The sequence below is a fragment of the Dipodomys merriami genome, unplaced genomic scaffold (genome assembly GCF_024711535.1).
Source record: "Dipodomys merriami isolate MVZ:Mamm:240054 unplaced genomic scaffold, mDipMer1.0.p SCAF_25, whole genome shotgun sequence".
Classification (NCBI taxonomy): Eukaryota; Metazoa; Chordata; class Mammalia; order Rodentia; family Heteromyidae; genus Dipodomys; species Dipodomys merriami.
Genome location: NW_027203937.1, coordinates 25,720,228 through 25,736,865, shown reverse-complemented (window position 1 = coordinate 25,736,865; position 16,638 = coordinate 25,720,228). Strand labels below are relative to the sequence as shown.

Below are 16,638 nucleotides of genomic sequence, written 5' to 3'. Positions count from 1 at the left end.
AGAAGTTCAAAGCCAGCCTGGGTTGAGAAGTCCAAAACTATGCCTCCAATGAACTGGCAAAATGTTGGATTGGAGGTGTGATCTAAGTGCTACAGCCACATCCAGGAGCAGACAAAGCCAAGGAAGAGCAAGAAGCTCTAAGTTCAAGCCAGAGTCTAGCATGCCTCTCCATCCACACACAAAGAAATAAACTTAAGAGTTACTTTTTAAACTTGAAAACTCTGGTTCTAATTGAAATATAATAAACTAGTTACTGAGAAGGCTGAGATCTAGGGAACATATTCAAAGGCCAGCTTATATCCAGTCAACCACCAAAAGACAGAAAGGGAGCTGTAACTCAAATAGTAGAACAAAATATCCCAGAGTCAGCACCCAGGCCTTGCATTCAAGCCTTAGGACTGACAGAGAGCAAAACAAAACAAAAAGCTGTATTTCTATTTATATGTATTATTAGAATATATTTAGATCTTCTTATAATTATGGCTATTAAAATGTGCTTTAAAATAAGCAGGTTCAAGTTTACTCTGATTAAACAATCCAGAAAGATTCATTTTATTTAGTCAGTTCTATTTCTGATCAAAGAAGGTTCTAATAACCTAGTAAATTAAAAAAAAATTCTTAAAGCATAATACATTAATTCTCCATTTTACTAATTTTTCAGGATTAATAAAACATCTAGACAACAGGAAGTCAAAATACTGTAGTGTCCTCAATAACCCAGAAACATGTTAATTTAATAAAATAAAGATAGTCCATAAATTATTTCATGTAGAGCCTCAACATTGTGTTCCTCAAACCCTAATGTCAAAGAGAAGAAGAATATGGCAGTGAAGCAACAGGGAATTACCCTAGCTCTCTCTCATCAGAGATTTAGGGTCCTAACACATACTTCACCATAAAGGATCAAAGAGAGAATCACAAGAACGAAGAAGAACACACACAATGATGGAAAACTGAGAAGTGCCTTCCCCTAACCCCATCCCAAACCTGCAGTGAGACTAAGCTGCAAGTGCAGCCCCAAGGCTGAACTGGGACCCTAACCAGCGCCTTAATGTCCCTTGACAGATATTCTACAATGTTTGTGTGTGTGTGTGTGTTCATATATGTACACACACACACATATGTAAGCTAAGTTAAAGACATTTAAACACATTTTACTACTCCTGAAACCTCTGGAGCATTTAAAACATGACTATGATCTTCTGAGAGAGTATTATAGTAACATGGTTTCCTAAATTTACTTAATATTCCTCAAGAAGATCTATTATATCTTGTTAGAAAGTAGTGTTGAGAAAAATTCAATTTGAAAGATGTACACTAGTGGAAGAGCCCTTAAATATACTACCTTCTTGGGAAGCTAAAATGAAAATAAGCAATGTCAGTTTTAATAATTATAACTAACCCAGTTGATAAAACATTTTATATTTCTGATTAAAGTTTATAAAAAATACTATTTTTATCAGAATTTCATACATGCCTGCAATTAACAGGTTAATCTATCAATGTATTAATAATATTATGGCTCACTAGACAGAATATATAATAAATATATAGTCATCAATATATTCATATGTGTATATTATATGTATGTATGTACGTATCAAGTAAAACAAAAACACCAGATATCACGATAAAGGTTGGAAAATGAGATAAAATTTTAGTCTGATTAAAATTAAGACCAAATTTTAAAAAGCAATTTTATAATGCTTCTTTTGAAGAAGATTTTTACAATCCATATTTATACCAAATTCTTTTTAAAACTAAAATTAACAAAATACACAATGGAAACCAGGATTTGTACGTGAGAAAGGTTTTGAATTCAGAAAATTGTGGGAAGTCACTACTTACCTCTAAAGTTATTACTGAAAATAGTATCCTTCTTACATTTGTTTGTTTTTTTGGTCAGTTGTAGGGTTTGAACTCTAGCTCAAGGCAAGTGTTCTACCACATGAGCCACAACACCACTTGTGGGTTTCCTGGGTGCTTTATTGGAGATAAGAGTCCAACAGACTCTCTTGCCCAGGCTGGCTTTGAACCATGATTCTCAGATCTCAGCCTCCTGAGTAGCTAGGATTACTGGCATGAGCCATCGACTCCTGGCCTTCTTAGTTTTTACCTGCTGTATTTTCCCATAAGAAATTCCAGAACATAAGGAAGTTTTAAGTTCCCATCTACAAGCCCTGATAGTACATACTGTTATAAACCTATTCACATGCTACTTTATACTTCCAACTCCCACAGCTTCCCTACTTGCCTGTATAACAATGGAGAACACTACCTTTGGAGAATTTAATTCTCCAAAAGTATCCACTAAATTAGTCCATTGTTCTGTTTATAACATGTTGGAGAAAATGACAGCAAATCAGCAGGTAAATAATGATATGAAGTATAATCTGGGTACTATATTAAGATCCCAATATAATAGTTTGACTGAAACTAGCCTCCTCAACATTCAATTAACATACACAAAATGAAATTAAGTAAAAACATCTTTTATTAAAGATACTGTAGTAGACTGGGCAATAAGTTAAATTACAGGCTCACATCTGTAATTCTAGCTGGTCAGGAGGCTGAGACCTGAGGATTACGCTTCAAAGCAAGCCTACTTCTAATCAACTCACAAAATATCTCCACTGAAGTTGCTGCTCAGCCCTGGGTGAAAAAGCAGAGTACAAGGTCTTGAGGTCAAGTCCCAGTACCAGTATCAAAACAAAACAAATTAAAATTCTCTCTCATTATCTTACTTATGTAACTGTAACCCCTCTGTACACATCATCTTTACAATAAAATATATTTTTAATCCTCTTTCATAGACAAGGTAGAAAAGTCAGTCACTTTATATTTGAGGATACCCACGTTTTCCCTAGTATATTTTGCTAGAGAAACATCAATGCTTAAAAACAGTCATTAAGAAACAAATGTCAGCAAATTATAGGCTAATTCCTATCATCTTAGCTACTCAGGAAGTTGAGAGCTGAAGGTCAAGGTTTAAAGGCAGCCCCAGCGAAGAAACTCCAAATAACCAACAAAAAGTTAGAAGTAGAGGTGTGACCCAAGTGGCAGAGGATCAAGTAGAGTTCTAATTATGAGCAAAAAAACTAAGTGAGACTATTGCCTTGAGTTCAAGCTCCAGTACTGACACAAAAAGAAAGGCAAATGTTAATTTTTTCAGTGTGTCATTTCTCCTTCACACTTCTAAAATTAAGCAAAATAGCATTTGAAAAATAAGTAAAACAAAGTAGTGAAAAATAAAATTAGATTCCCAAACCAAGAACAATTGACTATACCCAGAATGGCAGTTCACAAAGGGCACAAATAAATATTAATATATTTTTTCAAATATATTCAGAAAGTAGACTGAAAAATTATGGTGGAAACAAGATCTGATGTCACAATAACTAAGAAAGGCCTTTTAAATTCCCAACAATTTATTCTAAAACTCCTTAGTGTTTTATTATTTCCTGACAGCCATAAAGAACAGGAGAAAAAAGCTGAAGGAACTAATTATTCTCTAGGGCAAAAGATTAAATTATACTAGTAGCACTATTTTAGAAGAAAAATAGTATAGCTTTAAGATAACTAATTTTAGCTAAAAGCCACCATAACTTAAGTATAAATATGACCCAAAATAACAACATGATGAAATTCTATTTTTTAAAGATGCTTTATTTAGCTCTGAAAGTTTCCCCTGGCATGTAATAAATTCAAATAAATGTTTCTAACACTAGTCAAATACCTCCAATTAGATACTCAATATGGGAATAATTAAAGTAATAATAGTTTTGAGTTTTCAAATTGTTCTTGAGAAATTTATTTTTGCTTTGTTTTGAGACAAGTGTTGCCATGTAGTCCAAGCTGGCCTAAAACTCAGTCCTCTGGCCTCAGCTTTGAGGGTACAGGGATTATAGTTGTGCATCACCATACCAAGCATCAACATATTTTAAAGTTAAATACTTAGAATAGGTATGCTTCTCTAAAAAAACAAAAACAAAAATAAAAAACACAAAAAATGTCTGTCATTTAAAAAATAACAGGGATTATTTACTAAGAAAGCAGTATTTAAGCTGGGTGCCAATGGTTTATATCTGTAATCCTAGTTACACAGGAGGCTGAGAATACAGTTTGAAGCCAGCCTGAGTAAGATTCCAATCTCCAATTAATCTCTCTCTCTTACACACACACACACACACACACACACACACTCAGAGCTTGCAACACACACACACACACACACACACACACACACACACTCAGAGCTTGCAACACACACACACACACACACACACACACACACACACACACACACACACACACACACACACACACACACACACACACACACACACACACACACACACACACACACACACACACACACACACTCAGAGCTTGCAGTGGAGCGCTAGCCCGGTACACAAAAGTTGAGGGACAGTGCCCAAGCATATGTGCATATGTGCACATACATGTACACATATGTTTACATTTATAGAACAGACTGCTTACAGGTAAAATCATCTAATGACTTATCAGAAAGAATAAAATACTAAGCCATGAGGCAGTCCATTTGCATTCAGTTTCCTGCTTTTGTTAACTATTAGGGCTCACTGAGGTGTCAAAAATCTCCTGGATCCTGCTAGCATAAATTCAGGAATGACTAACAACCCAAGATCTAGAATGATACTATCACATAAGTTAAGGTTATGCAAACAGTAAACTTAAAGGTACACACCACACTAGCAAATGCTTGACTGGACCCGTAAGGTCGGATGACCAATGGTATATCAAGATAGGTATCGATTCTCCAGCCCTCATATCCACATTCCAGACATCTCACATAGTCCTTTAGCTTGCCTTGATACAGTTCATTTATGAGATCAGCCTAAAAATAAGAACATCTGTTATAATTTTGTTTTTCATAAAGTAATTTTTAAGATATGCATAAATGTAATTCATATTGAAATATCCTAGTAAATTGTTAGGTTTATACTTACAAAATGAGAACCTGATAAAAACAGTCTATGAGATGAACAATAATGTAATGATCAATGTGCAAAGTTTATCTATTTTAACACTCTATATCACGATAGCACCCAACTATTAAAATTGGGCTTTATTTTGTTTTGTTTTTTAATTTGGGCTAGTATCAGAGCTTGAACAATCCTGGAGCTCTTTATTCAAGTTTTTCCTTCACAGTTGGCTCTCTATTCCTTCAGCCATGTCTTTAATCCAGTATTTTTTGTTTTTATTTTATTTTATTTTCATTTATTTATTTATTTTTGCCAGTCCTGGGGCTTGAACTCAGAGCATGGGCACTGTCCCTGAGCTTTATTTTTTTCTTTCTGTTTAAGGCTAGTGCTCTACTACTTGAGCCATAGCACCATTTCTGGCTTTTTCTGTTTATGTGGTACTGAGGAATCAAACCTAGGGCCTCATGCATGCTAGGCAAGCACTCTACCACTAAACCACATTACTGGTTACTTGAATATAGAATCCTATAAACTTTTCTGTCCAGGTTAGCTTTGAACTTCAATTCTCAGATCTCAACTTCCTGAATAGCTAGGATAACAGGTATGAGCCACTGATGAAATCACTTTTGATGAAATCTGTTACCAATTTACTATATACTGAAGTCTCATAATCTCTTTCCATTAAGATGAGAAACACAATTATCTATGACAATTATACAGCTAAAAATTTTTTTACAGCTTTTACATACCTATCACTACTCTTAACATATTCTAAGTTATAAAACCTTATCTTCTAGCCCAAAATACAAATAAAACTTTTAAACTTGCAGTAATATATAAAACACAACTGAAAGAAGAAATTTGTGGTAATTTCTTTTAAGTGCAGAAATTCAAAACATGTCTTAAAATTCATCTCTCACAGGGCTCACATCAGTAACCCTAGCTACTCAGGAGGCTGAGATCTGAGGATCAAGGTTCAAAGCCAGCCCAGGCAGAAAAGACCCATGAGACTTATCCCCAATTAGCCAGCAGAAAATCAGAAGTAGTGCTGTGGCTCAACATGGTAGAGTGCTAGCCTTGAGCGGAAAATGCCCAGAGACATCACCCAGGCCCTGAGTTCAAGCCCCACAACCAACAATAACAACAAAAATTCATCTCTCTCAAAATACCCTCACCTAAAGAAAGACACTGCTTATTTGTTCCCAAACAAGCCAATGGGGGCTGCTAGCTTCCAAGTCCATATGAATAGGAACCTCCATATGAATTGCTTGCCGAAAGATTTCTGTACCAAAATTTTGGAATTCAGTAGGAATATCCCAGCTGATCTTATTAAAGTGCTGAATAACAGAAAGGGATTTAAGTAAGTAGAAAGGGTAGGTTCAGACTGCTGAAGAAAAGGTCCTTATTATCATCTATATAAACTTACTGAAACAAAGTCCTTCCTGTCGGACTAAGTAGAAAACTGAATCACTAAATGAGATTCCATTAAAACTATTTTCATGATTTTGGAAGTAAGATTAAGACAGAGGGAAAGGAAACCACATTTTACTCTCATAAATATGCATTTTTTAAAATGCATAGGTTCAGTACCTACCCAAGGACAATAAGACCTACTGAAATTATTTTGGGAAAGCAAAAAGGAGGTGACGGGAGTGATTGAGAAGGTAAGATTGACTCGAATATTTGAGTAGAAAAGTAGCAATGAAACCTCCATATAACTAATATAAACTAATAAAAAGATACACAGAAACTGTAAGTCTTCAAGTTGGATCCATGGTTGCTAATAACTTTTTTTTTTTTTTGGTTGGTCATGGGGCTTGAATTCTGGGCGTGGGTGCTGTCCCTCAGCTCTTTAGCTCAAGGCTAGCACTCTACCACTTGAGCTACAGTGCCACTTCCAGTTTTCAGGTGATTTACTGGAGGTAAGAGTCTCACCGAGTTTCTTGCCTGGGCTGGCTTTGAACTGCAATCCTCAGAGCTCAGCTTCCTGAGTAGCTAGGATTATAAGCATGAGCACCAGAGCCTGGCTTTAATATGCATTATTTTTTATTGAAATCTTCCTTATTCACCTGCCCCAGTCATGTGAGATTATGTGTTTTCAACTTATTTCAAACTAGCTGTTTTTAAATGTTTAATACCAAACCGCTATCAGAAAACAACTTAGTACATCCATTACAAGTTCAATAAAACAATACCATATTCTTATTTATGTGATGGTCTCATATCTTTCCATGCTACCCAATTGTTGAAAATGCTGGTGTAAACTCACTAAACTCATCTTATAACCCATCCATGCAGTGCAACCTACTGTTTGAAAAATTCTGGTCCAAACCATTGCAATAGTTATAATCAGAAAGCAGGTCTTCCATGTTATCATATATACTCTCCTTTTAGTCTTGTGATATCAATTACTATACCCATATAAAACCTCTTCAACACTGAGCCCCATCATCAGCCTTAGTCCTTAATGAAATATTTCTAATGCTTCTCTTATTCCTACCTCTACTGGATAAAAATAGGATCAGATTAATTAAAGTCATAAATGTCAAATGTATATGACTACTTGTCATTGTTCTAAATGAAGGTATTATTTTTTGAGTATATAAATGTATGCTTCAGCTTATGATATAATTTACTTTGTAAATATCTGGAAATATTGTTTAAAAGTCATCCCTCCAAAATCACACATACATACACAGAAATAATAATTACATGATCTTTTAAACCAAGAAGACTTGGCTCATACAGGCCAACTTCCTTATTTTAAAGGTGAGGAAACTGAAGTATAGGGTGGTTTAATAAAGATGTTTAGGACTCAAGTTAATAGCTTAATAGTAATTTCAATTACCCATTCCATACTGCAAAATTAATGTCCAAGTTTTTAACTATTCTAATATTCTTAAAACCATTTTAAAGTAATGAATAATTTATGTGAGAAAAGTGTCTTTTCTATCAAAGAGTTTGCTTCCTTTCTGTTAATCTTGTGAGAATTGTTTTTCTGAATGAGTTGGCCCTTGTTAATTACATTCTAGTTACATTCCTTTTCTGCTGCACTTTAATTAAGGCAGCCTGTCACAAGCTCCTGAAGTTTTAGTTACATCTTGTTAATTAGGCCACATCCTTTTGCAGATTGTGAACCTGTGAGCTCAACCAATCTGAGCAGAGGCAGAGCCTCCTGGGTTAGGGATAAAAAGGGAGTAAACCTGTTTGTTCTGTGTTCGCTTGCCAGAGTTTTGGCTTATGGTGTGGCACCTTCTGCAGAAGTAAACTTTCCCTTGCTGAGTTCCTTTCAAGTTGGTGTCGTTATTCTTATGTGACATCCTAAAAGCCCGAGCTATTTCTAACATTTATTAGAAAACAGTCCTTTCAATTTGAGAGACAGGAATTACCTGCTCTGTTTGCTTCCATTTCTGTTCCAAAGCATCAAACATGACTCGGCACAGTTCTTGTACATCATGCTGTTGCCAAGCTGAAAAACAGGAACACAGAAAGGTCTACAGTAAATAACGGTATTTTTTTAAGAACACAAAAATACATATTAGCCATAAAAAGACAACTACAAAAAAAATAGAGAGATCTCAGTATTTATGTGAAAAAGAGCACAAGCTTTCTTTTCCTCCTATTATTGCAGTACTGAGTTTTGAATTTAGGGACCATGCTTGCTAGGCAGGCACTCTATGACTTGAGTCATGCCCCAGCCAGAGTATAAGCTTTGGGGGCTATAGATAAAGTTTAGCCAAACTTACTTTTACAAGAAAATTTCAATTGATCAAAAATTTATAGCTTAGAGAAGAATACCTAAAATTAAGTTACTTAATATCCCAGTACAAACCCAGATGTGGAGGTTCATTCCTGTAATCCAACTCAGGAAGCTGAGATCTACAGATATTGGTTTGCAACCAGCCTGGGCCAAAAAGTCTGTGAGACTCATCTCCTATTAACCACCAAGAAGCTGTAAGTGGAGCAAGCTGTGGCTCAAGTGGTAGAATACTAGTTCTGAGTAAAAATAGACAAGGGAAAACTGAAGGCCTCAGTTCAAGCCCTAGTATAAGTTCCAATTGTTTTTTTTAAATCCCAATAAAAAGCAATGAGGTTAGCAATAAAGATAATATTATGTAAAATGTGTTTGTATAACATTAATCTTCCAGAATTCCTCTGAATATTAAAAATACTTATCATTATTAGAGAATTATACCCTCACTACTATCCCATCCAAAGCTCCTTGTAACATCCGTGGTTTCAATTGCTCTCTTTTTGCTGGTTTGTAACAAAACAAAAAGCCTTTGAAGTTGGTATGGAATACTAGTCACTGGATCTTCTTCAGATTCTTCAAATTCCCATCTATTAAAACAAAATATTTAAAAATTATTTATAAAATAATTTGATTCATTAAAGTATTAATATCAAAATCATTATAATCTAAGATCTTAATTCTGTAAACATAAAGTCTGCATATTAGCTGAAGCTAATAATGTCTAATGAAAATCTAAAAAAACTTTAGACCTTAAAAGAGAAAGTATGAGGGTATCAGTTTTGAATGGGCAAACCTTACTTAAAAGTAATCATAGATGTGCTGGGAAGGTGGCTCAGTAGTAGAGTGCTTGCCTTGCATGCATGAGGCCCTGGGTTCGATTCCTCAGCACCACATAAGCAGAAAAAGCTGGAAGTGGGGCTGTAGCTCAAGTGGTAGAGTGCTAGCTTTGAGCTGAGGGACAGTGCCCAGGCCCAGAGTTCAGGCCCCACAACTCAAAAAAAAAAAAAAAAAAAAACAATAAACAAAAAAAGTAATCATAGAACTTGATCAAAACTGAAATCTGAATTACTAACTCACAAAAAAAAATACTGAACAATATTAAATGAAACTGAGGCATTCCAACCATCAAAGCTCTAACTGTGGGAAAACTATTAGACAACATCAGTTTTTAATGTATGAAATTTTAGGGAACAAATTACAAGTGGGAAACAAAAAAACAGATTGAACTGATTAAGATATGAATCTTCTTTGGATTGATTTGAACAAATTATTTTTTAAATTATGTGGCAATCAATCAGAAGAATCTTAACACTGAGTTGTGGTGACACAGTTGAGACTGTGAGATTGTGCATTCTAAACTGTGGATTGCTCTAGATGGGTTGGGATTTAAAGAGGTTTCATTATACTGTTTGCCCACTCTTTTAGTCTTTGAAATTTTCCATCACAAAACATTTTAAAAAGAGAATACTGTAGGCAATCTAAGTAGTATTTTCTCTCTCTTGAATTTATGCAGGTTAGCACTAGCTACAGAGGCTGTCTCAAAAACAAGTAAAGTCTCAACTGAAGAACTTAAGATCTTATGGCAGAAATAATAAAACAATTAGTTAATGCACCCAAGAAAGTTCTTAATGTAATTCTATATCCAATAAAATAAAATATAAAAAATATAATTCTTGGCCAGGCGCCAGTGGCTCATGCCTGTAATCCTAGCTACTCAGGAGGCTGAGATCTGAAGATGGTGGTTCAAAGCCATCCGGGGCAGGAAAGACCTTGAGACTCCTATCTCGAGTAAACCGCTGTAGCTCAAGTGGTAGAGCGCTCGCCTTGAGCTGAGGGACAGCGCCCAAGCCCAGAGTTCAAGCCCTACAACTGACCAAAAAAAAAAAAGAGAAAACACACACACACACACACACACACACACACACACACACACACACACACACACACACACACACACACACACACACACACACACACACACACACACACACACACACACACACTTCTCATGGTAGTCTATGTCTTAACAATAAGGATGCTGTTACTTCACATTTTCTCACTTTTAAAGAACTTTTATTAACTTACATTAACTTTGTAGTGAGATTTCATTACCATTCATCTAGAATGTGTTCCAATCAATCTTATCCCCTCTATCAAACATTTTCAACTTTTAGCTTCAAAGGAAGGACTTGAGTACTAGTTTTTCTCTGCTTAAAATGTTTTAGCTTAAAATGTTTTAGTTTAGTACAGCTCTCCTTTGAAGTGCTCAGTATTTTTCTTGTTTTAGGACCTGAAAGTCATAAATGTGATCCCACTCCCTTTTTCACACACTGACATATCCTTCTGCCTTTTTCTTCTCAAGGCTTCTACTCTGTCATTGTATTTCTTTAATCCTCCTTCTACTCTACTATATTCAGTCTCCAGCTCTCTTCTGAGAGGAGTTTGCTGGTGAAGGGAACTTACCATACCACAAAACTGAACTGCCACCTGTCTCTTATTCCTGTTAGAAATAGTTTAAAAGGTTGTAAATCTTGCCATATCTGCTATTATACTAGTCACCTAGTTGGAAAGTTTAGTGCCATATTTAATTCTTCCCTTCCCCTTGTACTATGTAAAGCTTTCCTTAAACAAAGTATTAAAAACCTACAGAAATGGAAAAGTATCCAAGGGAAGTATACAAGGGAAGAAAACAAATCAAACCCTTTCCTGGGGACAGGAAACAGCATATCATTCATACAAAAAAAAAAAGTAAGAATTTACTGATAGAAGATTTATATAGCACATACTATTGCTGTTTGGCTTTTTCAAGTGCTCTTTCTTCTCAACGTAGCTCAAGCTTATCTACACTGCATGATTACCAAGTTTACTTTCCTCATTAAATCTCTTCTCTGAGTATCACTAATCTCTCTTTTAACTCAAATGGCATCTAACTACCCTTAATGTTCTTTAAATTTTTCATATATTTACATATTGCTATTGTGAAAAAATCTGTAAATTATTTGAGAATAAGACATTATTTCTAAATTCCGCTCTAACCACTAAGTGTGTAGGCATATAAACAGTTCTCAGTGAATAAATGTTTACTGACTGAAAGACATGTCAACTTTTACAAGTTACATTTACCCCTATGTAAATTTCATGTGTTTCATCCTTTTCTTGTCTACGCCCTTCTGATTCTCTCTCCACACATTTTTTCATATGCCAAGTTTTCATGAGATTCATATTTATACAATATTCAAGAAACTTTGTTATAAAGTAAAAAATACCCCAACCTTTACAAGTACAAGAAATTAATTTCTAATTAAAGATAATTTTTTCCATTATAAACTAATTTTACTTACAGAACATTTTAAAAAATACTCACTTATATAATGCATTCCTAAATTCAGGAGTCATAAAAAGTGTTTGCAAAAGGCTATTCAAATAGCAAGTCATTGCCTGGTTTACTAATCCCACATAACCTTTAAAAAGAAAAATACACATTTAAATTAGCACTTAGATATATAAATAATGGGAGAAATTTAATATATTATAAAGACTCAAAGATTAATAAGACCACAGCTAGAAAATATTTCTAGAAAATATTTCCTTGATTTTGCAGAGTGCAGTCTTCTTAGGTTAGGTTTGTGTGGTATTTAAAGTGAATATAACGTTTACACTTTTCCATTTTAATCCACAACTTTCAGATGAGAGAAGGTTGTTTATATGTCAACTAGACCTACTGTATTAAACATATTACTTTTAAATTTTATTTAAATGTGATACTGTAGCTCTGGACATATAAACAAAGTATCTGGCTTTTTTAGAGAAACAAAGTTTACATAGTACACATATTGAAGGGATCCCCACTTCCCTCCTGAGTATTGATCAACCCAGGGGCATACTATGCTAGTTAGTAGCAACTGAGATACATTCCCAGTCATCTTTCTACTGAAATGATTTATTATAATATGAAATATATCAAAATGCTTATAATTTAAAGAAAAGTAGCCAAACCTATATATAAATGAAACCTTAATAGAAACAAAGCTACCTAAGTGATTTTTAAAAATTAACAGATTTTAAAGTGACATGACTCATAATCTTGCTCTGGATTTGTTTTCTTACCCAGAAAATGAGATAATGATTATTCTGGCTTAATATTCCAAGACTTTATGAAAACCAAACAACAAAAATAATAAATCTTACCAGTTTCTGATTTGTTCAAAATTGATGAATAGGAGTAGCTTTGGCTGACATAATCACTGCTGGAGCCCACAGAACCTTCTCTTGGAAGCGGACCTACAAACCTGTCATGAACACTGTCATCCACATTACTGGAGTCCTCCTAAAATGCAGCACAACCAATATTTACTAAATAACAAATGTGCTGAGCCAGTGGAAAAATACTAAAATTCTAATATAATGAAAAGACATGTGGCATTATAATTATTGCTACTACTAATACATGCCCTTACCACTTCCCATAGCAGGTTTGAAAGACGCAAGATACAGAATATTTTAGAAAGGAGCTTGTAAAACCTTCCAAAATCCTTACTTTTTCCATTTTGTAATGTTCTCTTACAAATGTTCTGTTTGCAGAAAAGCAGGAGATGTGTGGTCCTAACATCAAAAGAACCACTGTAAACTCCTTTGCAACAGAGTTTATTACTCAGTTTTACATAATCAGCAGTGGAGTAGACCTAGCTAACAGGAGATACTCAGTATCAATAATAGATAATATAGTTTCCCAGGGTTTCCAACAAGAAATTTCAAGGTAATTTGTAATTTCAAGGGACTGAGGGACATAAAAAGAGCATGAACAATTAAGAGCTAAAGAATAATTACCTCTTGTACTGACTTATAGAATTATGAGCTCTTTCTACAAATAATAAAATTTTTTAAAGATTACTAAGAATTTTTAATATTAATCTCTAAATTGTAAATCCAATCTTCTTTAAATGGCTAATTTAGATTTCAATGTCATTTAATCAAAATCTTCTTGTCATATAAAACAACGACTTTAAGGAAGATCAAAGGGCATATTCTGGTACTGCTGCAGAATAGATACATTATGTAATTACTGTCTAATGATATATTTTTATTCATGATACACTCAAATGTAAAGCATCAAATAGGAAAAATTTTCCTAACAGAAAAAAAAATCAATAAACTCTCAGCCTTAGTTTCCACAGTCTATAAAACAAGGAGATAAATTAGACCTAGTTTTCTTAATCTCTTTTAAACTACATCTTCTATAATATATTCTAATCCTTTATTAAGAACAGATTTACTTCCCATAGTTTTTAATTTAAGTATAAAATGTATTTCGGGCTTTTAAGATTTTTTTTTTGTTTTTGTTTTTTGGTCAGTCATGGGGTTTGAAATCAGGGCCTGTGCCTGCTCAGTTTCCTTGCTCTGCTCGGCTGGTGCTCTACCACTTGAGCCACACTTCCAGCCTGATTTCATGCTAGTTGTTTTGGAGATGGAATCTCATGGGGTTTTCTGCTGGGCTGGCTTCAAACTGCAATATTAATTCTTAGCCCCTGATATACCAGCACCTGACATTGTAGGTTTATAATTTTTACATATTTGGTTTTCTTTGGTTGGTCGTGGGGCTTGAACTCTGGGCCTGGGCGTTGTCTATCAGCTCTTCAGTTCAAAGCTAGCACTCTACAGATTGAGTCTCACGGACTTTTCTGCCCAGGCTGGCTTTGAACCGTGATCCTCAGATCTCAGCCTCCACAGTAGCTATGATTATAGGCATGAGCCATCGGCACCCAGCTACATAGTTTTTTGTAACTTATGTCTACCCCTAAAAAGTCAGAACTGTCTTGAGAATTGCCCTTCACATCTGGAGTTACTGACTGGACAATCTATAAGACCACTAGACTAGACAAGAAAGTCTATTAAAATAAATGTGAATTTGAGTAAGCACTAAAAGAGAAAGAAAGCATTCAATTTATATCTAGTCATTGTGCAAAATGGCAAATTGGGTCCGGTGATCTGGGAGTATTATTTTGGCCTTCCCAAGCATGAAAAAAAAAAAAAAAAGACAATAGATTATACAATCAAGTAAATGCACTGGCAAAAGCACTGAAACACAGTTGTTTAAATGTATGATGTTTAAATATACCTTAGCCCTAACCCCATCTCTAGTATAGCAATGGCCTTCAAGATAGCAGCCCATGTTAATTAACCTCAATATGGGTAACAAATAATAGACTATAGATGTCCATGTTCAATATATTAATATTATCATATACACTTAGAGCAAACTGACACATTAAAAAAATCATAAAATAATTACAAAACATGTATCTCCTGTTTCCTTTAGATATTTGCATTCCCAAGTAGGTGGCAGTGCACAAAAATTATGAACAGAAGGCTTTCTAAATAGCTCACCAGTAGTATTTGAGGTTGTTCACCATCTTTATCTGTCAAATGCAGATAGTTCTTCTTTCCTGGCTCAAAATTAGCGTCCAGGAGAGACTTGTCACTGGTATGATCCAGTGGTACCTACAAGACATAAAAATGATAGCTAGGTTAGAAAAAACATTAGTTGTAATAATGAAAAATAATACATGAATGAATTCACATCTACCTTTATACAAAATTTTTCAGGAATGATTTTGATAAGTTTCTTCTCATCCAGTTTTAGAATTAACTTATCTACTTAAAAACTATGATGGGTTGGGCACCAGTGGCTCATGTTGTCTGTAATCCTAACTACTCAGGAGGCTAAGATCTGAGAATCAGGGTTCAAAGCCAGCCTGGACAGGAAAGTCCATGAGACTCTAATCTCCAATTAACTACTCAGAAAAAGCCAGAAGTGGCACTGTGGCTCAAGTGGTAGAGTGCTAGTCTTGAGTCAAAGAAGCTCAGAGACAGCACCCAAGCCCTTAATTCAAACCTGAGGACCATCAAAAACAAAAAACAAAACTACAAAAAACACTACTCACATTTCCCTACATGAAGAGAGAAGGTAAAAGTTCACACAATATTAAGCTCTATACACAAAGCTCTGTATTTGTTTCCATATTCTCTAAAATGTATGCAATACTGATGAATTTTAATAAGAGACAATTTAACACACTAAAAACTATAAACTGTTTTGTTATATGAATATAGTGAGAATTCCAAGATAAATAACACACTTAATATCACAATCAAAATAATTATGTAGCATAACTAAAATACAACCTTCAGGATAATCTCTTAAAGAAATACCTGCACTAGTGAATAATACCTATTTTAAGTCAACTACCAGGACACAAAGGAAAATAAAAAGTCACAAGAGCAAATGTTTAGGTTTCTTAAAGGCAAAAGATAAATAAGATGGGAAGACACATGACAGCTCAGAACTACTCTTGTGTGGTGTTGTTTGTTGTTCTTTTGTGTGTGCCAAGCCTGGGGCTTGAACTCATGACTGGGCACTGTCCCTGAGCTTTTGTGCTCAATACTAAGTGCTCTACCAGTTGAGCCACAGCTCCATTTTTGTCTTTTTTGGTGGTTAACTGGGGATAAGAGTCTCACAGACTTTCTTGCCCCAAGTTAGCTTTGAATCATGATCCTCCAATCTCAGCCTTCAGAGAAGTTAGGATTATAGGTGTGAACCACAAGGGTCTGGCTTAGAACTTTTTTTTTTTTGTCAGTAGGGCTTGAACTCAGGGCCTGGGCACTGGCCCTGAGAGCTTTGTCTCTCAAGGCTAATGCTCTATGACTTTGAACCACAAGGCCACTTCTGGTTTTCTGGTAGTTAACTGAAGATAAGTCTCACCGGTGTTCCTGATCAGGCTGGCTTTGAATCATGATCCTTAGATCTCAGCTTCCTGAGTAGCTAGGATTATAGGCTGGAGCCACTGGTACCTGGCCCAAACTATTCTTTGAAGTACAAAAGAAGAGAAAACTCTGTACCAAGAGTATTCAAAGTTTGAG

The 16,638-nt window shown here is 35.0% G+C and overlaps 1 protein-coding gene across 2 annotated transcripts in view; it reads right to left on the bottom strand.

Moving 5' to 3' along the window:
• The window catches only part of Usp47 (ubiquitin specific peptidase 47), a 96,182-nt gene that overhangs the window by 49,366 nt on the left and 30,178 nt on the right, over positions 1-16,638 (bottom strand). For both annotated transcript variants that reach the window (XM_070035323.1, XM_070035321.1), the window contains 6 exons: positions 15,106-15,219; positions 12,910-13,048; positions 12,086-12,182; positions 9,163-9,308; positions 8,357-8,436; positions 4,730-4,879 (listed from right to left, as the gene is read on the bottom strand). In XM_070035323.1, the coding sequence (XP_069891424.1) occupies positions 4,730-4,879; positions 8,357-8,436; positions 9,163-9,308; positions 12,086-12,182; positions 12,910-13,048; positions 15,106-15,219 (726 nt within the window). The remainder of the gene's footprint in view (positions 1-4,729; positions 4,880-8,356; positions 8,437-9,162; positions 9,309-12,085; positions 12,183-12,909; positions 13,049-15,105; positions 15,220-16,638) is intronic.